Source organism: Somniosus microcephalus, chromosome 9 (genome assembly GCF_052327205.1).
Source record: "Somniosus microcephalus isolate GS21.2 chromosome 9, FLI_Smic_1.0, whole genome shotgun sequence".
Taxonomy (NCBI): Eukaryota; Metazoa; Chordata; class Chondrichthyes; order Squaliformes; family Somniosidae; genus Somniosus; species Somniosus microcephalus.
In genome coordinates, this window is record NC_140995.1 from 211,340,474 (window position 1) to 211,362,449 (window position 21,976).

At 47.0% G+C, this 21,976-nt stretch overlaps 2 protein-coding genes across 2 annotated transcripts in view; both read right to left on the reverse strand.

The window, feature by feature from the left end:
• Window positions 1-9,263, reverse strand: part of LOC147112991 (myelin and lymphocyte protein-like) — a 48,628-nt gene extending 39,365 nt beyond the window's left edge. The window contains exon 1 of the mRNA XM_085998233.1: window positions 9,240-9,263. Within this exon, the coding sequence (XP_085854359.1) occupies window positions 9,240-9,263 (24 nt within the window). The remainder of the gene's footprint in view (window positions 1-9,239) is intronic.
• A 134-nt stretch (window positions 9,264-9,397) lies between these two features.
• The window catches only part of LOC147112992 (myelin and lymphocyte protein-like), a 37,069-nt gene continuing 24,490 nt past the window's right edge, over window positions 9,398-21,976 (reverse strand). Inside the window, exons 2-4 of the mRNA XM_085996256.1 lie at window positions 19,758-19,925; window positions 12,124-12,249; window positions 9,398-10,821 (exon numbers count right to left, since the gene is read on the reverse strand). Of these exons, the coding sequence (XP_085852382.1) occupies window positions 10,744-10,821; window positions 12,124-12,249; window positions 19,758-19,925 (372 nt within the window). The 3' untranslated portion in view covers window positions 9,398-10,743. The remainder of the gene's footprint in view (window positions 10,822-12,123; window positions 12,250-19,757; window positions 19,926-21,976) is intronic.

A 21,976-nucleotide genomic window follows, 5' to 3' on the forward strand; every position in this document is an offset into this window, starting at 1 on the left:
CCCTGCCACCTTCAACGATTTGTGCACATATACCCCCAGGTCTCTCTGTTCGTGCAACCCCTTTAGGATTGTACCCTTTAGTTTATATTGCCTCTCCTCATTCTTTCTACCAAAATGTATCACTTCACACTTTTCTGCGTTAAATTTCATCTGCCACGTGTCCGCCCATTTCACCAGCCTGTCTATGTCTTCCTGAAGTCCATCACGATCCTCCTCACTGTTCACTATACAGGTAGACTATCCTTTATCCGAAAACCTCGGGACCAGCCGAGTTTCGGATAAAGGAGAATTTCGGATTTCGGAAGGTGGGTCGGCGAGGGTCCGCGGGGGGGTCGGCGGGGGGTCGCGCGCACGACTTACGCTGACGCTCAGCGTAAGTCAGTCAGGGTCGGCGGGGGTCGGGGCCGGCGGGGTACGCGGCGGGGGGTCGGCGGTTGTCGGGGCTGGCGGGGTCCGCGGGGGGGTCGGCGGTTGTCGGGGCTGGCGGGGTCGGCGGTTGTCGGGGCTGGCGGGGTCCGCGGGGGGGTCGGCGGTTGGCGGGGTCGGCGGTTGTCGGGGCTGGCGGGGTCCGCGGGGGGGTCGGCGGTTGTCGGGGCCGGCGGGGTCCGCGGGGGGGTCGGCGGCTGGCGGGGTCGGCGGTTGTCGGGGCTGGCGGGGTCCGCGGGGGGGTCGGCGGTTGTCGGGGCTGGCGGGGTCGGCGGTTGTCGGGGCTGGCGGGGTCGGCGGTTGTCGGGGCTGGCGGGGGGGTCGTGCGCACGACTTACCCTTTATCCGAACTTCCGCAACCGGAACCCTCTAAAAACCGAAGGTTTTTTCGTTCAGCATAAGTCGTACGCACGACTTACGCTGAACGAAAAAACCTTCGGTTTTTAGAGGGTTTCGGTTTTCGGAAGTCCGGATAAAGGGTAGTCTACCTGTACTTCCAAGTTTTGTGTCATCTGCAAATTTTGAAATTGTTCCCAGTACACCCACATCCAAGTCATTAATAAATATCAAGAAAAGCAGTGGCCCTAGAACCGACCCCGGGAAACACCACTGTATACCTTCCTCCAGTCTAAAAAACAACCGTTCACCACTACTCTCTGTTTCCTGTCACTTAGCCAATTTTGTATCCATGCAGCCACTGTCCCTTTTATTCCATGGGCTTCAACTTTGCTGGCAAGCCTATTGTGTGGCACTTTGTCAATGCCTAGTTGAGGCGACTACCATATATGCATTTAAAGGGAAGCTAGATAAGCACATGAGGGAGAAAGGAATAGAAGGATATGCTGATAGGGTTAGATGAAGAGGGGTGGAAGGAGGCTTGTGTGGAGCATAAAGGCCAGGATAGACAAAGACTTGAGCACAAAATCTAGGCTGACAGTACTGAGGGAGTGCAGCACTGTCAGAGGTGCCGTCTTTCAGATGAGACGTTAAACCGAAGCCAAGTCTGGTGGACATAAAAGATCCCACGACATTATTCGAAGAAGAGCAGCTGAGTTCTTCCCAGTATCCTGGCCAATACTTATCCCTCAAATCACATCACTAAAACAGATTATCTGGTCATTATCACACTGCTGATTGTGGGACCTTGCTGTGTGCAAATTGGTGGCAACTGTAGTGTATGTACCCGTCTACCTTTAAGAGAACTATTGTATGTAACCGTTCACCTTTAAGAGAACTATTTTAGGTGTGGCACTACTTTGTTTGGCTTCTGTATACTGTAATACCGACGGTGACCACACCAGTATATAAGTGTTGTGTCAGGATTTATTGGGCAGATTCGCCCTGACCTTCGAATAGTAAAGTCCTGTTTTAAGTTACTCTTGGAGTCTGTGTATTAATTAACTAAACAACCCACAGACTTTACAGTGGCGACGAGTCCGATCGTACCCTGCGGCAACAATACTTCCGAAGCAGTTAACGAGCGTCGAGAAGAGGCAACCGCCCTCGTCGTTCTGCTGGGAGAAAACTCGAGGCTGCAGAACTAGAAAGGAGGAAGAATTTAGAGACAAAGACTTCCATCAGCAACAGGCACTGACTGTCCCTTCTGCCACAGTGAGGAGTGAGCCGATCAGCACGAGAAGCAAGGCGGCCACGGTGACTGTGAGTAAGGGAAAGTAAAAAGAATAACCGGAGGATAAGGGCGGTGCACTCGACCACGGTCGAGGGGGAAAGGAGCCGGACAGAAGTCGGGTCCAGAGGCGCGGAGACTGGGGCAGCGTGGAGCAAGGAAGCCGCGGTACAGACAGGCTGGGGGACGCAACGGCATCGTGAGACAGCTAGACCGCGACCGGCGAAAAAGGCCGGGCAGCGACCGAAGCCACGAAGCGCTGCGACCGGGAACGTAGGCGCGGGAAGAGAGAAACTCAGCCGCAGCCGGGGAGGGAAGCACCGGACTGCGAGAGGGCTGGGAGGCGCGATTGGGAGCCGAGCGAGCGGGAGAGGCAGAGCCGACCAAGGGAGACTGAGCGAGAGCCAGTCCAGCGGCTGAAACTGTTCTCCGTCAACGGGGTGTACCCAGCGCCGGTAGAGCCGAGCGAGCGGGAGAGAGACAGAGCCCGAGCAAGGGAGACTGAGCGAGAGCCAGTCCAGCAGCTGAAACTGTTCTCCGTCAACGGGGTGTACCCAGCGCCGGTAGAGCCGAGCGAGCGGGAGAGAGACAGAGCCCGAGCAAGGGGAACTGAGCGAGAGCCAGCCCAGCGGCTGAAACTGTTCGCCGTCAACGGGGTGTACCCAGCGCCGGTTGCCCTGCCAAGAAAAGGGAAAGCACTGAAGCCGACGCGCAGGCTGTGAACCTGAAAGCCAGCAGCCGTCGCCCGTGGGGAAAGTGTACCCCTCCCGCCAGGGAAGAAACGCGGGAAGCCGCCATTAGGCGGGGAAGAAGACAGAAGCGGGAAACCGCCATTGAAGTGGGCGGGGAGAGAAGATAAGCGCGGGAAACCGCCATTTTCGCGGGAACCGCCATCTTGAAAAAAAAAAAATTTTAAAGAAATAATTCATGGTGTTTATCAGGAAGAGAGGAAGATGCCTAAGCGTGGTAACATCAACGATTTTAATTCCGAGGTAGAAGACTGGGCCACGTATGTGGAATGCATTGAGAACTATTGTGAGGCCAATAAAATAGAAGAAGATGACAAAGCTATAACCTTGCTAAACTCGATGGGCGCGAAGACATACGGGCTCTTGAAGCATCTACTATCACCAGCTAAACCGGCGGATCAGACTTTCGATGATATTGTGGCTGTTCTGAAGGATCACTTGAACCCCACACCGTTGATGTTGGCGGAACGATTCAAATTCTATGCAAGAATGCAACGGAAAGACGAAAGCAACGCAGAATACTTGGTCGAACTGCGTAGACTAGCGAAATACTGCCAGTTTGGAGGGAATCTGACAGAGGCATTGCGAGACAAGTTCGTGTGCGGATTGGCAAAGGAAGGAACGCAAAAGCGACTACTCGAAGAGAACGACCTTACACTTGACAGGGCTGTCCTTATTGCAGCATCGCACGAAGCCGCAGCGAAGGGAACTGCGGAAATGCAGCTAAAGACAGCGGCACTCAGTGTGGATCAAATTACCTCGACAACAACAAAATGTTATCGTTGTGGGAAGACAACACACGACCAGAACCAATGCGGGTTTAAGAACCAGGAATGTAGGAAATGTGGCAAACTGGGTCACATAGCTAAGGTATGCCAGTCAGGGAAGAAGACCAACAACCAAAGGACCAACAACCAAAGGAAGCCATCACAGGAAAAGTACAACAAGGTACACAAGGTGGCTGAGAAGAGTTCAGACGAACAGAATTCAGACTCAGACCCAAACGGCCAGGAGCTGGGTAGTCTGAGAATTCACAATGTGAGTAAGGAAGCTGACCTACAAACTATCTGGGTCATGCTAAAAATAGCTGGAGCCCAAGTGAAAATGGAGTTGGACACTGGATCAGCTCTATCAGTCATAAATCGAAGGGATTACCACCAGCTATTCTCACATATACCCTTAAGAGATACCAAGTTCGTATTGCAGACATACACGGGGCATAAAGTATACCCCATGGGAAAGATAAGAGTCAAGGTGAGAGATAGGGGTAAAGAACACCCAAGAATGAACTTATACGTACTACCTGAGGGAGGACCACCACTTCTAGGACGGGAGTGGATCAAGAAAATAGACACGGAATGGCACTATCTAAAAGCCATAACGAGTGAGGACTCGGTGCAGACAATCAGCTCAGATTTTGAATCGGATGACGATAAGACCAACCCAAATGTGAAAGACAAGGCTAAAATGGACTTGCCGACTAAGGTTGGAAAAACGAAGGCATGCAGAAAGGCTTATGCTCCAGAGAAGAACAAAGTTTCAGAACAGATCTCCACCGAACAACGACAACATATTTTGACAGAGAATTCTGAGTCTGTTCAGTTTAAGGACATATCCATGACGGAAGAACACCGAGCTCGGACTCAACTTTATTTCAAATTACGACAACAATTAGAACAATTGAGTTACCGTCTCGTACAAGAGATGAAAACAATGAAAAAGTTCTATGACACCGAATGGGAGAATCTGGAAAGACAACAGAAGCAGCTAGCTCAAGCAGAGAGCGACCATAGAGCCATCGTGACCAATCACCGATCACATCTCCCTTATGATGTTCAGGAGTTAGAATATTTGCAGAAAGAAGCAAATGAAGAGGAATCTTCAGGAAGCCAGGATTTTATTCCAGTTCTTCTCTACGACTCCTTACAAGCAGAGTTTGAGAAGTTGAAGGAACAGTATGAACAGGCCCAGGCTACAATCCTGGAGGGGGTTAACTCGGCAACCTCCGAAAAGCTAGTTTCAGTGGAAGCATATGAGCAACTAAAGGTTGAACATGAGCAAGAAGTCCAAAGGCTGCAGGAAATTCTTGATGAGCTCAAGGCCAAGACAGACTCATCAGTAGAAGTTCCATCCATAGATGAGAAATTAGAGGTGAAAGACATGGCAGAACATGAAAGTCAAGATGTCCAAGAACTCATAAAAATATTGAAGGAAACCCAAGACAAATATGAGGCGGCAATGACCGAGGTTCAACAACTTGAAGAACAGATTCAACTGGGAATTCTTTCAGTGAAAGAAAAGGCAACTGTAAGAAACACAGAGACTGTAAGAATGGCCCCTGAACATGAGCTAGAGAGCATCAAGGCGCAACTTCTCCGAGCGCTTAAAGCCAAAGTACAAGAGGAAAAAAAGGTGAAAGCATTGGAGGAAAAGGTGGATGAAATGGAGAAGACTCTGATCCACAGGGTCCCCGTGGAAGAGTTAACGGTCAGCCAACTCCTTCATATGCTGAGAGACAAGACTCTGCAATGGGAACCATTTGAACACGAGCTGCAATCTTCAAAGGGAAGGGGTTCGGAGCTCTCAAAAGTTTGGGGAATAGTTGAGGTTGCAACACAGATTTTACGGGGCTGCCGAAAGTACGCTGAATCACGTCAATGTGAACTACAGAATGTTGAAACAGCTGCTCCAGTAGAAGGATTGAATAGCCCGATCAATCAATCCCCGATGGAAGGGGAAGTATTGGAATCACAAATGAGGTCATTAGTGAAGGATTGGCAGGAAACCCAGGAAGAGCGGGATGAATATGAACGCATGAAGAAGTCTCTTCAGGAAAGATGTCTAGGGAGGGAACAACAGTCGGCTAACGTCCAGTTGGGTAAGGAAGAGGTAGCAGGCCCTCTCGCTAGACTAGCTCAGGACGACACCGAATATTACCATGACCTGTTGAGTGACACGGAATATTACGATGACTTGGTCTGCCCAGCTTGTGATGAAAACTCCCAAAGTGCAGAAATCAGGATGAAGCACTTAAAGTCTAAGGAACATAGGGAGATGGTGGCGCTACAGCTGGCAGCGGATAAGGGAGCCCCGAGAGTCTCCAAGAAGCAGAAAAGAAAAAGACGAAGCAGAAGACGATAACCATCTAAATCATTATCACTTCTATCAGATCATGCACGTGGGCCCTACGAAGGGGGCCAAATCAGTTGGAAAGTAAGAAAAATTACCAAGGCAGTCCAGCTGTTTGTAAAAGTCAGCACTGCTGGTTCAGCAGGATGGAAGTTCAAGCTGTTAAGCCAAGGGAAAGACTATTGGATGAGTCACGCTAGAAATGTGAACCGGCTACACCACAGAGATGTTGTTCGGACCGAGTCAAGACCAGAGACTGAATCTGTGAACTGTTCCCGCAGAGACTGAATCTGTGAACTGTTTCCCGCAGAGACTATATCTGTGAATTGTTTTACATGAAGTTGATTATATGTTATGTTTAATGGGGAATAAGTATGTTGTAAGCTAAAAAGGGAGGATTGTAGTGTATGTACCCATCTACCTTTAAGAGAACTATTGTATGTAACCGTTCACCTTTAAGAGAACTATTTTAGGTGTGGCACTACTTTGTTTGGCTTCTGTATACTGTAATACCGACGGTGACCACACCAGTATAAAAGTGTTGTGTCAGGATTTATTGGGCAGATTCGCCCTGACCTTCGAATAGTAAAGTCCTGTTTTAAGTTACTCTTGGAGTCTGTGTATTAATTAACTAAACAACCCACAGATTTTACAGCAACGATTCCTACATTACAACAGCGACTACACTTCAAAAGTACTTCATTAGTTGTAAAGCGCTTTGGGACATCCTCAGGCCATGAAAGGTGCTATATAAATGAAAGTTCTTTCTTTTGTGCATGGATTTTTCACTATTTTGTAATTATCATTAATGATCTGTATTTTAAAAAATATAAGGAAACACACAGGGTGGGGAAAGCACAGCTAATAAAGCAGCACATTTTTAAATGTTTTATTAACAAGCAATAGAAACCAAATATACAATTGCTTTATACATACATCAGCAAGGCTCTAAAGTAAAAATAATATAAAAGCAAAATACTGCAGGTGCTGGAAATCTAAAATGAAAACAGAAAATGCAGGAAATGCTCAGCAGGTCAGGCAGCATCTGTGGAGAGAGAAACATAGAAGATAGGAGCAGGAGTAGGCCATTCGGCCCCTTGAGCCTGCTCCGCCATTCAATGCGATCATGGCTGATCATCCAAATTCAGTACTCGGTCCCTGCTTTCTCCCCATACCCCTTGATCCCTTTAGCTTTAAGAAATATATCCAACTCCTTCTTGAATATATTTAATGAATTGGCCTCTACTGCCTTCTGTGGTAGAGAATTCCACAGGTTCACCACTCTCTGGGTGAAGAAATTCCTCCTAATTTCTGTCCTAAATGGCTTACCCCGTATCCTTAGACTGTGACCCCTGGTTCTGGACTCCCCGACCATCGGGAACATCCTTCCTGCATCTAGTCTGTCCAGTCCTGTCAGAATTTTAGAAGTTTCAATGAGATCCCCTCTCATTCTTCTAAACTCCAGCGAGTACAAGCTCAATCATCCCAATCTCTCCTCATACGTCATTCCTGCCATCCCAGGTGTCAGCCTGGTGAATCTTCATTGAACTCCTTCCACGGCAAGAACATCCTTCCTCAGATAAGGCGACCAAAACTGCACACAATACTCAAGATGTGGTCTCACCAAGGCCCTGTACAACTGCAGCAAGACATCCTTGTTCCTGTACTCAAACCCTCTCACTACGAAGGCCAACATACCATTTGCCTTCTTAACCGCCTGCTGCACCTGCATGCTTACCTTCAGCGACTGGTGCACAAGGACACTTGCACTTCCCCTTCTCCCAATCTATTGCCATTCAGATAATAATCTGCCTTCCTGTTTTTGCCACCAAAGTGGATAACCTCACATTTATCCACGTTATATTGCATCTGCCATGCTTCTGCCCAATCACCCAACCTGTCCAAATCATACTGGAGTTTCTCGGCATCCTCTTCACAGCACACACGCCCACCCAGCTTTGTGTTGTCTGCAAATTTGGAGATATTACATCTAGTTCCCTTGTCTAGATCATTAATATATATTGTGAATAGCTGGGGTCCAAACGGTACCCCACTAGTCACTGCCTGCCACTCGGAAAAAGACCCGTTTATTCCAACTCTTTGCTTTCTGTCCGCCAACCAGTTCTCTATCCAAGCCAATACCTTGCCCCAATCCCATGTGCCTTAACACTAATCTCTTATGCGGGACCTTATCGAAAGCCTTCTGAAAGTCCAAATACACAACATCCACTGGTTCTCCCTTATCTATTTTACTAGTTACATCCTCAACAATGAAGCAACAAAAAGACCTACACAGGCAGCCAGGGACCTACCTTCCCTCAGCCTGCAATAAAACTCTTCCCCACAGCCGCTGACTAATGGCGGCTGCAGTACCCACAATTCCCCGTGCCCCAGAAACCGCTCTATGCAACGCGCTGACTTCCCCGCTGAGAGTGCGCATGCTCCCCGGTGCCGCGGGCCATTCTGGGAGCCTGGCTCCTGTCCTTTTCCCGATTCGGACTCGGTAGAACCGGCTGATGAAACCGGGAAGCGACGGCTCGAATGAGGGAGGCGCTGCACCCTGGGTTTCCTGGTGCCAGGGCCCTGGCCGCACGTCCGCCGGGCCCAGCCGCTCTGATTCTGATTAAGTTTTTGATGAGGTAACAGAGAGGGTTGATGAGGGCAATGTGGTTAACGTAGTGTACATGGATTTCCAAAAGGCATTCGACAAGTGCCACACAATAGGCTTGCCAGCAAAGTTGAAGCCCATGGAATAAAGAGGACAGTGGCAGCATGGATACGAAATTGGCAAAGTGACAGAAAACAGAGAGTAGTGGTGAACGGTTGTTTTTCGGACTGGAGGAAGGTACACAGTGGTGTTGCCCAGGGGTCGGTACTAGGACCACTGCTTTACTTGATATATATCAATGACCTAGATATATATCAATAAACAGAGTTAACGTTTCAGGTCGATCACCTTTCGTCAGAACAGGAAAAAGTTAGAGATGTAACAGATTTTTAAGCAAGTGCAGGGGCAGGGAAAGTAGGGGAGGGGAGGAAAGAACAAAAGGGAAGGTCTGTGATAGGGAAACGGAGAGGTCAGAGCTCCACTCCCACTCTGACCTTTCCGTTTACGGCCTCTTACACTGTTCCAACGAAGCTCAACGTAAGCTCGAGGAACAGCACCTCATCTTTCGATTCGGCACTTTACAGCCTTCTGGACACAACATCGAGTTCAGCAGTTTCAGATCATAACCTCTGCCCCTATTTTTTCACATGGCAGCTGTTGATGATTCTGCCAGTCACATTTACGCCTCTTCTAGACTCACCTTTAGTCTCTTTACTTGTCCCATTACCAACTCCTTTTGCCTTGCACCATTATACCTTTTGTCATTTAACCTCTCCTGCCTTCCATCCTATCACAGAACTTTCCTTTTGTTCTTTCTTCCCCTCCCTCCCCCCTTTACCTGTTCCTGCACTTGCTTAAAACCTGTTACATCTCTAACTTTTTCTAGTTCAGACGATGTGCAGGTTAGGTTGATTTGGCTATGATAAATTGACCCTTAGTTTTAGGGGATTAAATACGTGGGGTTACGGGGATAGGGTGGGATATGTGTCGGTGCAGGCTCAATGGGCCGAAATGGCCTCTAACTGCACTGTAGATTCTGTGATTCTGTGATTCTGTGAAAGGTCATCGACCTGAAGCGTTAACTCTGTTTCTCTCTCCACAGATGCTGCCTGACCTGCTGAGTATTTCCAGCATTTTCTGCTTTTAGTTAAAGTAAGAATATTTGATACAAGTCAACTAATCTTGCAGCCAAAATGCAAATGAGCAAATCTGTAACAATATATGTGAACAAATTGCTGTGAATCAAATATACAAAATGAAAAATGATAGATTATCAGTTTATTAAATATCAGAACTAGTACAATAAGATTATTATAAATGCATGGATAAGGGTTCAACATATACGGGCAGATTTTTCCCTTTCGGTGCTTGGGTGTAAAGACTCTCCTGGGTGAGCCATATAGAGGAAAGTCAGGATGGGGAGGATTGCACGGCTCTTATGGCTTTCCATCCACTTAAATTAATGAGAAGAAGATCTGACAGGCTACTTTCTGGACGTGCGATCTTATCTGCCCATTATCCTCCCAGGCTGCCCTTTACACCCAAACACTGTGAGAGGAAAATCCACCCTATTATCTATTGTAGAGACCAGCCTTCTAGTCTCTGAGGCTACAGATTAGCCATTCATTGCAAATTCCTTCCATATTCTCAACTCAATGGAAGCTCATCCACACAAAAGTCTTTACAGCTTAAGAATTGCTTAGAGGGTCTCTTAAATTTTCAACCGCTTCACAAAGGTGAGTGGTATAAACAAGATACAAGCTATCTATGGGATACGGAACATAGGAACACGAGTAGACTCTTCAGCCCCTCGAGTCTGTTCCACCATTCAATGAGATCGTGGACGATCTGTATCTTACCTCCATCTACCCACCTTAGTTCTGTAACCCTTAATACCCTTGCCTAACAAAAGTTCTACAATCTCAGTTCTCAAATTTTGAAATTGACCTGGCTTATTGGGGGGAAGAGTTCCAGATTTCCACTACCCTATGGAACCTTTAGCATTCACAACCTTTAAATACTAAATTCATTTCATATCCCATTTGTTCTATTGAGAAACTCCCTGGTTATATATAAAAATGCTGTAATTACAGTTGCGAATGAGAATGATGTATAACAATATTAAGGAAAGAGCAATAAGTAATTTTGGGATGGAGGCAAAAATCTTCAGGTTAGATGTTGACATTTGCTGCTTGTCTTGATGTTCATGAGGAGGACTTCCATCTCACGATTGACAGTATCGCATGTATCGTGTAAAGCAAGGTGGCCAGGAATGCAAACACCTGAAACAGCGAGACACCAGAATGTTTGACAGGAAAATAATATCTCAATAGGAAAGCTTTACCCAGAATAGATTTGTACCATTTTAAAGAGAATTTCGATCTACATTCCATTCTGCACCTAGAAATATTCATGAAATATCTTCCAACTCAAGAAAGCGCACAAGTGGTTCAAAGGTTCACCCAGTGGTAAGCTAAGTCTCACAGACCAGACTGATGCCACCTTTGATCCCCAATCTGTTCTCAGTTGGCTGATCTCACTTAGGGTGACAGTCCAGGTGCTTCAAAGGGGAGAAAGGGAGGGCAGGATTGGACGCAGTTGTTATGTTCTCAACACCATCACCACTACTACTTTCTGACCTGGAGCTGTTAACATGGCACAGAGCAGGCAAGGGAAGAATAGAATTTCACCATCAATTATGGAGAAAGAAATTTGTATACACTTCTCTACTCGTCAAGGTGAACATCATTCGTGCTGGGGAGGGGAAGACATTTCTGTTTTGGACATCCAGTGTCAGCATTAATCACTTCCGGGTAATTTATGGGACAGTAGGATGCAGAGCACAGCTCCCTCTACTTTACCCCAAGACGTGCCTGAGACCCAACCCAGATGAGCAGCTCTTTACGGCATTTCCCCTTTCCCATCCCGGACATCTCAGAGTAAGCCTGCATTGGCAAACAATATTTGCAATCCATCAACAGCACTGAAAATAGTTCAGTCCACAGACGAAGGTGCCACCCGACATTGCACTGGGGTGTACAGACCAGAGGGTAACGGGTCTGACCCCTGGTCTGTGCTGAGTTAGCTGATTCCAGCTGTGGCGCCAATTGAGATGCTACAATTAGCCTCAGCACCGGTGGTCTAGGGAGACGGAGGAAAAGAAACAAATCAGCTGGTTTCCTGGTCCCGATCATAATCCAGAGACTCCAGCTGGGTATATGGAGGCCGAGTGCCCAAACTCACACATGAAGAACAGTACCAGGTGCCTATGGAGCATTCCTCTATCTGTTACTTACTGGAAATGTTAACCTTATATTCAAATAAACTGATTAATGCCTACATTAAAACTGGTGGAGAGAGGAATGGGATAGCAACAGGTTCAATGTACATCTGCTAATACCATCAACTGGCTTTGTCACTTAAATTTGAGTTTTTAAAAAGTTGTTGGTTATTGTTCTGCTGATTCTTTACTCAAAACGATTGGACTTATTTTGTCCGTTTGTTAAACATTGTACTGATCCCGTATACAGCATAGGTTCTGTACAAGTGAGAGAGAGAATTTCAACAAATGCAGGGTGACTTACTGAGGCAGCGATGTTCAGTCTATAATATTTTGCAATGTGGTGGATCAAAACAAATCTTGTGTCACGAGTTTCCAAAACTGCAATACTTAAATAAAACACAGCTGCAGTGAAGTGGTAGAAAACATCCTGGAAGAGAAGAGGAAGCACAGAATGAGAAATCAATTCACACAATCATTTTACAGTCGGCTCCACCAAAGGTTCAGTTGGTAAATGCATTGCCCTCTGAGAAGAGCCAAAGAGGTCCCAGTAGGGACGCTGCAATGGTTGCCCTTGAGCTAGGCACGTGAATAGAAACAAAAACAGAAAATGCTGGAGATACTCAGCAGGTTAGGCAGCATCTGTGAAGAGAGAAACAGAGTTAACGTTTCAGGTTGATGACCTTTCGTCAGAACTTGAAAAAAGCAGGAAATGGAACAGATTTTTAAGCAAGTGTGGGAGCTGGGAAAGGGGGGGAGGGGATGAAAGAACAAAAGGGAAGGTCTGTGATAGGATAGAAGGCAGGAGAGGTTAACAGACATTAAGAGATATTCAAGGCAAAAGGAGATGGTAATGGGACATGTTAAGAATCAAAAGCTAGCTGTAGATGAAGTGTAAATTGTGCTGGCAGAATGAAAGACAGCTGCCATGTGGGAGAGAAGAGAAAAAAAAGTGGGAAAAAAATATGAATAATAGGGGCCGAGGTTATGATCAGAAATTGTTGAACTCTATGTTGAGTCCAGAAGGCTGTAAAGTGTCTAATCGAAAGATGAGGTGCTGTTTCTCAAGCTTACGTTGAGCTTCAGTGGAACAATGTAAGAGGCCTAAGACGGTGAGGTCTGAGTGGGAGTGGAGCGGGGAATTAAAGTGGCAGGCGACCGGAAGCTCGGGGTCACCCTTACAGACTGAATGGGGGTGTTCCGCAAAGCGGTCACCCAATCTGCGTTTGGTCTCCCCAATGTAGAGGAGACCACATCGTGAGCAGCGAATACAGTATATTAAATTGCAAGAAGTACAAGTAAATCGCTGTTTCACCTGGAAGGGGTGTTTGGGGCCCTGGACAGTGGGAAGTGGGGAGGTATAAGGGCATGTGTTGCATCTCCTGCGCTTGCACGGGAAGGTGCCGGCTGAAGGGGAAGGGGTGTTGGGGGTGATAGAGGAGTGGACCAGGGTGTCGCAGAGGGAGCGGTCCCTTTGGAATGCTGAAAGAGGAGGTGAGGGGAAGAAGTGTTTAGTGGTGGGATCATGCTGGAGGTGGCGGAAATGGCGGAGGATGATCTGTTGAATGTGGAGGCTGGTGGGGTGAAAGGTGAGGACAAGGGGAACTCTATCGTGGTTCTGGGAGGGAGGGGCAGGGATGAGGGCAGAAGTGCGGGAGATAGAACGGGCACGGTCAAGGGCCATGTCAACCACAGAGAAGGGAATCTTCAGTTGAGGAAAAATGAAGACATGTCGGAAGCACTGGTATGGAAACAATAGAATAGAAACAATGCTTCGCGCTCCGGTAGCTCCCCGCTGCTCGGAAGTGCTTGTGTGAGGACAGGTCAGTCACAGAACCCGTTGACCCTCATTGACCAGTTCCACACGTGAATAATGGCGACTTGGCTGAGGTACCAAAGGGCAGCAGGTACCCACAGAACTGCTCCCCAGCAAGAGTCAGCACCTTCAGGTGAGGAGAGGAGAGGAGAAAACTAAAGGGTCCAAAATAATATCACCGACATGAAACCATTTACAAAATACAACGGTGGGATGAGTAGCTTGTTTCAGTGCTGTTTATATTATGACAGATTTAAGATTTCATAACCATTATCTCTTATATTCATTTTTTTTCAATAATTCTCTTTCCCTCCCACTTTCTCTTTCAAGAGTTTGCATATATGTGTATATAAAATAACTAGACAAAATCTGGGCCCTTATCTAGGGCTGAGTTGGATGGAAGGTGTGGGTTTCTATGCAAGCCCTTTCTGTCACTATCGACCAATGGTAATCAGAATTTAACAGCGCAGAAGAAGGCCATTCGGCCCATCGTGCCTGCATTGTCTCTCTGTCATAGAGTCAGAGGGGGAAAAATTAGGTAGCTTTGCGCCCCCCGTTAGCGGCCCCGAGGGTCACTAACAGGGCACAAAGCCCCAGCAACCCAGCGGGCACTGCTAACGCCTCCCACGAAATTCAGTGGGAAGTTAGTGGTGGCGAGAGCCAGTAGCGCCCCGTGGCGTTGCGCCTCTGATGATGATGTCATCGCTGTGCACAGCGCCCCGCTTGAGCCCCAGCCGTAACTTTGGGTCGCGCACCCTGACCTATCCTGTAATGGAAGTAAAATTATTTTGTAATTTCATGTACTCTTGAAGTGCTGCTCACTGGAATAGAAGCGATGACATCAGCTCTATCTAAATGAAATCACAAATAGAACCCCTGCCAATTATACAACACTTTACTCATCTGAATCTGCGCTTTGAAACCCATATTTATTAGCCACACATTTATATATATATATTTTTAAAGATTTTTTGATGATTACTCACGACACAATTTGGCATACTGGCTGCCATTATGGAATCACAGGAGAAAAGGCAATCTGTGTGATTCTCCGTACAGCCACTACCTGGGCTGCCAACACCCATGGAGCTGAACCCCAGCATTGGCAGCATTTGTGAATTTGTTAATGATTGGTTGGAGAGCAATTTCAACTCATCCCACCCAGCGGAAACAGGGTGGAGAGAGGCCTTTGAAATTCAGCATTCAGTCTTACCACCCCGTTCTCGCTGGAATCCTACTGGTCCGCTTTTTCCATTTCCTGTTATCACTAAATGTGTTCTAAGGATATGGGGTAGATTTGAGGGATTTGTGAGTATTCTACCCTGCTGGAGTGAGATATCAAATAAAATAATGCATTTCAGTTTGTTAACTTGATCTTTACATAGGATTACATCGGATATATGGCACAGAAACAGGCCATTCGGCCCAACCAGTCCATGCCGGTGTTTATGCTCCACTCGAGCCTCCTCCCGTCTTTCCTCATCTAAATCTATCAGCATAACCCTCTATTCCCTTCTCCCTCGTATGCTTGTCTAGCCTCCCTTTAAATGCATCTATACTATTCACTTCAACCACTCCCTGTTGTTGTGTATGTACCTTTAAGGGAATAACTGGTCTCAGACTGCAGTACCGGCAGTGACCACCCCTGTATAAAAGGCCCTAGCAGGCTTCTGTAGTTTCAGTTTCCATGTTGTCTCCATTCAGTAAAGACTTGTTATAATCAACTCCTGCAGTCCGTGTCTCAATTATACACGGACATAATACTGGCGACGAGTAAGAAACGAACTTACCTGCAACTCGGCCGCACCTCAGACGACGTTATTGAAGGTCGAAGCCAGAAGAAAGAAAAAAAAAAAAATCCAAAGAAACTCGAGAAACGGGCATCGACCGTGGGCAACCGCCCTCCAAATCATCGAATTGAAAAGTGCAGGAGAGACTGTCGAGAGCCAGGCTTGGTTCTCCAGTCTGTGGTTTCCCAGCTAATCGGGCTGGTGGCAGGTAGTGCACTGATCCTTCCTGGGCTGCGGCGGGCTAGAGCTCGATCGGGTGGCTCTGCAACGGGGCCGGGCAGCGAGTCGGGAAGCAAAGAGAGAGAGAGAGGGTGGAGCACACAGGGCGCGGCCGGTGCTTCGAAGCTGGGCAGCGTTCGGACCTAAGAAGGGGGAGGGAAGTGTCCCAGATGGTCCGCTCCACGACGGGAACGGTTCTTCAATTAACAGAGCAAATATTGAAGCGCGATAGAAAAATAAAAATACCGCGGAGAACGGTGTTGGCAGCAGCGATCGGGGAGGCGCGAAGACCATAGGGCGTCGCCATTACAAGATAGTAAAACAAATATAATCGCCAGCAACAGCGTTGGCAGCAGCGGCAGCGGCGGGAAAGCGCGGGAGGCGCCATCTTAACTCGGTGGGGAAGAAGGAAAAGCGCGGGAGACGCCATTTTGATCCGTCGGGGACGAAGGCAAAGCGCGGGAGGCGCCATCTTAGATTTTCAAGATGCCAAAGACTGGCGATATCACTGTCTTCGATAATGCAATTCCCAAGTTTTTCAAAGCAAGACCGGTACCATATGCAATTCGCCCAGCCGTCGAGGCAGAGCTGGAGAATCTGGAGAATGCAGGCGTGTTATCTAAGGTAGACTGGAGTGAGTGGGCGACACCCATCGTTCCTGTCATGAAGAAAACGTTAAACAATAAGTCTGAGGAGCCAAGGAAGGTTCGCATCTATGGGGACTTCAAGGTGACGGTGAACCCAGTTCTTCACACAGTACAATATCCTCTTCCAAGGATAGAAGATATCTTCGCCTCACTATCTGGAAGGAAGCGTTTTACAAAAATTGACCTAGCACAAGCATCTTTGCAGATGGAGGTTGCAGAATCCTCTAGGAAGTATCTCACGATAAACACTCACAAAGGTCTTTACCAGTATAATCGACTGGTATTCGGAGTAGCATAAGCTCCGGCGATATGGCAAAGAGCGATGGAACAAGTCCTGCAAGGGATTCCGGGGACTCAGTGTTACTTGGACGGCATCCTAGTGACAGGTGAAGATGACAGTGCACACCTTGCCAACCTAGAGCAGGTGCTCACTAGACTACGTGAACATGGGCTACGAGCCAATCGCCCCAATTGCGAGTTTTTTAAGAAACAGATATCGTATTGTGGCCACGTGATTGATGAAGAGGGGTTGCATAAGTCCCCTGACAAAATTGAAGCGGTAGTTAAGGCTCCAGCGCCTGAAAATGTGTCGCAACTGAGGTCATTCCTCGGATTGGTGAATTACTACCATAAGTTTTTGCTGAATTTGTCCACAATTCTGCATCCACTGAACGTCCTACTACGAACGGGAGTAGCACGGAAATGGAGCGATGAATGTAAGCGGGCCTTTCAGAAGAGTAAGGACCTAATCACTTCAAGAGAAGTATTGGCTCACTACAACCCATCACTACCGATAAGACTGGCGTGTGATGCATCTCCCTACGGCATTGGGGCGGTACTGTCACATAAATTCCTTGATGGTTCAGAGAGGCCGATAGCTTTTGCGTCACGCTCGTTAACTTCAGCCGAGCGTAACTACGCCCAGATTGACAGAGAGGCCCTTAGCCTGGTGTGGGGGGTGAAGAAGTTCAATCACTACCTGCACAGTCAGAAATTTACTCTACTAACTGATCATCAACCTCTCGTCTCCATTTTCAACCCTCAGAAGGGTGTACCGATAATGACGGCACAACGGCTACAGAGGTGGTCCCTTTTCCTAGGGGCACACCAATATGACATCGAGTACAAAGGAACTAAACAGCATGGGAATGCTGATGGATTGTCGCGCCTACCGTTGCCGACGGTGGAAGGAGAACTGGCAGTAGATCCAGTGGAGCTATTCCACTCGACTATAGTCGAATGTCTCCCTGTGACGAATGCAAACATAGAAAAGGAAACACGAAATGACCCGACACTCTCCTGGGTCTATGATTTAACGGTGAAGGGATGGCCAGCACATGGCGAACCACTGCTGCCAGCATTCTCGCCGAGAAGAGAACAGCTGTCAGTGTGCGGAGGAACCTTGATGTGTGGATCCAGAGTAGTAATTCCACCCAAATTGAAGGATAGAGTGCTCAATGAGCTTCATGAGGGTCATCTGGGAGGGGTAAAAATGAAGAACTTAGCCAGAGCGTTTGTGTGGTGGCCGGTAATCAATAGAGAAATCGAAGAGATGACCAAGAGCTGTACAGGATGCCAGAAGGTCCAAAACGCCCCACCACAAGCCGCTCTACATCCATGGGAGTGGCCCTCATCTCCATGGCAAAGGGTGCACATTGATTTTGCTGGTCCCTTTATGGACTCGATGTTTTTAATTGCGGTGGATGCACATTCAAAGTGGCCAGAGGTAATAAAAATGTCCTCAACCACCACAGAAAAAACTATCACAGTCTTACGAACCATATTCGCCAGGAATGGGCTGTGCTCTGACAATGGACCACAGTTTGTGTCTGAAGAGTTCCGGAGGTTCTTAAAGAACAATGGTGTTAAGCATTACACATCCGCCCCATATCATCCAGCCACTAATGGATTGGCCGAGAGGTTTGTTCAAACATTCAAGAAGGCTATCAAGGCAATGTGTAATGAAGATATACCCCTACAACACAAGGTGGATAACTTCTTGTTTGCCTACCGGAATGCGACACATGCGGTTACCAACCAAACTCCAGCCATGATGTTCTTCAATCGAAGACTACGATGCCGCTTGGATTTGGTTAAGCCAAACGTCAGAAGAGATGTGGAGAACAGGCAGTTTCAGAGTATGAATGAAAGGCCGACCAGGAGTTTTAAGATAGGCCAACCAGTTTTGGCCCGGGACTACCGCACAGAGAAATGGCAGCCAGGAACGATCTGTACACGGCAAGGATCTCTAATGTATACCGTGGACGTTGGAGAGAGCATTGTAAGATGCCATGCTGACCAGATTCTAGAGTCACTGGAAAACATCAACTCCACACCACGATCTGATTCACCTGGCGATGAAACCGAAGTACCAATTGCATCTACCGCAGAATCGGTGATATTGGAAGCAGACAAACCAAACAACGACATTGATCCCGACTCAACCTTGCCAGAAGAACCTGATATCCCAAAGAGGTGTTATCCAGACAGAATCAGGAAGCCTCCTCAAAGGCTGAACTTATAATTGCTTAACTTCAACCAATGTATCTAGCAACCGTAATTGTAATTGTAATTAGTTATTATTTAGTTGTTAAATGAATGTTATGTACTGTTTATCTAAAAGGGGAGGAATTGTTGTGTATGTACCTTTAAGGGAATAACTGGTCTCAGACTGCAGTACCGGCAGTGACCACCCCTGTATAAAAGGCCCTAGCAGGCTTCTGTAGTTTCAGTTTCCAGGTTGTCTCCATTCAGTAAAGACTTGTTATAATCAACTCCTGCAGTCCGTGTCTCAATTATACACAGACATAATACCTGTGGTAGCGAGTTCCACATTCTGACCACACTTTGGGTAAAGAAGTTTCTTCTGAATTCCCTATTGGATTTCTTGGTGACTATCTTTTATTGATGGCCTCTAGCTATGCTCTTCCCCACAAATGGAAACATTCTCTCTGTGTCTACTCTATCAAAACCTTTCTTAATTTTAAAAACCTCTATTAGGTCACCCCTCAGCCTTCTTTTTTGAAGAGAAAAAAGACCCAGCCTGTTCATCCTTTCCTGATAGGTATACCCTCACATTTCTGGTATCATCCTTGTAAATCTTCTCTGCACCTTCTCCAGTGCCTCTATATCCCTTTTATAATATGGCGACCATAACTGTACGCTGTACTCTAAGTGTGGTCTAACCAAGGTTCGATACAGGTTTACCATAACTTCCCTACTTTTCAATTGTATCCCTCTAGAAATAAACCCTAGTGCTTGGTTTACTTTTTTTATGGCCTTGCTAACCTGTGGCGCAACTTTTAGTGATTTGTGTATTTTTACTCCGAGATCCCTGCTGCACACATCATAATTAGGGAACTCACTGGAAGGTTATGGAACAGAAAATATGTTCCTGAAGTTAGAATATTGCAGTAGATTTGGGAACTGTTCTGTTGTGTAATACGATGCTCAAAGAAGTCCATACCACTGCAGTCCATGCGGATGAACTCTCCTGAACGCCAGCCATGTATAGTATGAGCAGCAATGTAGTTATAACAAAGCAGAAGACTGAAACAAACATCACCCAGCCTTGATCGTCTGGAAATGCAACTCGAGAAGAAGCCACTAGGATCCAAACAAGGCCACCAAAAACCTAGAAAGAAAAACACAAAAAAAAACAAAGTTAGATATAAAACCGCTACAGGGTCTGGCCCACACATTATTCATGTCCCACACTATGTGGTTGACTCTTGATTCCCTTTGGCGAGGCCTAGCCAGCCACGTTCAGACGCTGCGTGAAGATCAGTAATATTAATACCATCGTGGAGCACCATCCATCACCACAAGGACTGCAGCAGTTCAAGGATCACCTTGTCCAGAACAGTGGAACCAGAGGACACGACCTGTGCTTGAAGGGGGGTAAGTTCAAAACTAAGCAGCAGAAACAATATTTTAGTGAGCGAGTGGTAAATCTCTGGAATAGACTCCCTCGGAACCCGGTGGAAGCAGTTAGTATTGATTCAGTTAAAAGCAAATTAGATTGATTTCATTCAGAAAGTAATATTTTGGAATACAGTATATGAGGAATTTGTGACATGACGTGTGGTAAGTGCAGCATGCTTCGGAGGAAGAGGAGACTTTGGGCCTATGGTTCCCAAAGCTTTCCACCAGTTTCCTCGCCTCATGTCTGGGTCTGTTGTAGACTAATTGATAGAGATTGATTGCCGTGATTAGTCAAGAACTCCATTATCATTGTAGCATGTGACCATCAGGATGGCTTGGGAGGGGAATGTTCCCAGGATCCCCATTCCTGATCACTATCTATATAGACCAATACTGGAACTGTACATGTATGTGGATGTCGTCTGAGGATTGTGCTGGACCAGGATGTCTCCGAGGTTGAATGGCCAGCCAACATTTACTGTTAGGGCTCCCATCTGAATAATTGAGTGAGGGAATGAGAAGATGACTGCATTCTGCGGAACTGTGTCCCAGCAAGGAGTCAATGCCTTGAGGAGGAGAAAATTGGAGAGGGGAAAAAACCTTAAACTGGAGGTTGGCTCGCAGTTTAAACATGAACTTAACTCAGCCTCAATCTCAGCCTCAAACGTTGCTTTACCTTCAGCTTTGTCTGCAATTCAACCTCAATCTTAAATTCATAGAAACATAGAAACATAGAAGATAGGAGCAGGAGTAGGCCATTTGGCCCCTCGAGTCTGCTCCGCCATTTAATGAGATCATGGCTGATCATTCAAATTCAGTACCCTGTCCCTGCTTTCTCCCCATATCCCTTGATCCCTTTAGCCTCAAGAAATATATCCAACTCTTTCTTGAATATATTTAATGAACTGGCCTCCACCGCCCTCTGTGGCAGAGAATTCCACAGGTTCACCACTCTCTGGGTGAAGAAATTCCCCCTCATTTCAGTCCTAAATGGCTTACCCCTTATCCTTAGTCTATGACCCCTGGTTCTGGACTCCCCAGCCATCAGAAATATCCTTTCTGCATCTAGTCTGTCCAGACCTGACAGAATTTTATAGGTTTCGATGAGATCCCCTCTCATTCTTCTAAACTCCAGTGAGTATAAGCCCAATCGACACAATCTCTCCTCATACGTCATTCCTGCCATCCCAGGTATCAGCCTGGTGAATCTTCGCTGCACTCCCTCCATGGCAAGAACGTCCTTCCTCAGGTAAGGTGACCAAAACTGCACACAATACTCAAGGTGCGGTCTCACCAAGGCCCTGTACAACTGCAGCAAGACTTCCTTGTTCCTGTACTCAAACCCTCTTGCTACAAAGGCCAACATACCATTTGCCTTCTTAACCGCCTGCTGCACCTGCATGCTTACCTTCAGCGACTGGTGCACAAGAACACCCAGGTCTCTTTGCACTTCCCCTTCTCCCAATCTATTGCCATTCAAATAATAATCTGCCTTCCTGTTTTTGCCACCAAAGTGGATAACCTCACATTTATCCACATTATAGTGCATTTGCCATGTTTCTGCCCAATCACCCAACCTGTCCAAATCGTACTGGAGTTTCACGACATCCTCCTCACAGCATACCCTCCCACCCAGCTTTGTGTCGTCTGCAAATTTGGAGATATTACATCCAATTCCCTCATCCAGATCATTAATATATATTGTGAACAGCTGGGGTCCTAGGACCAATCCTTGCGGTACCCCACTAGTCACTGCCTGTC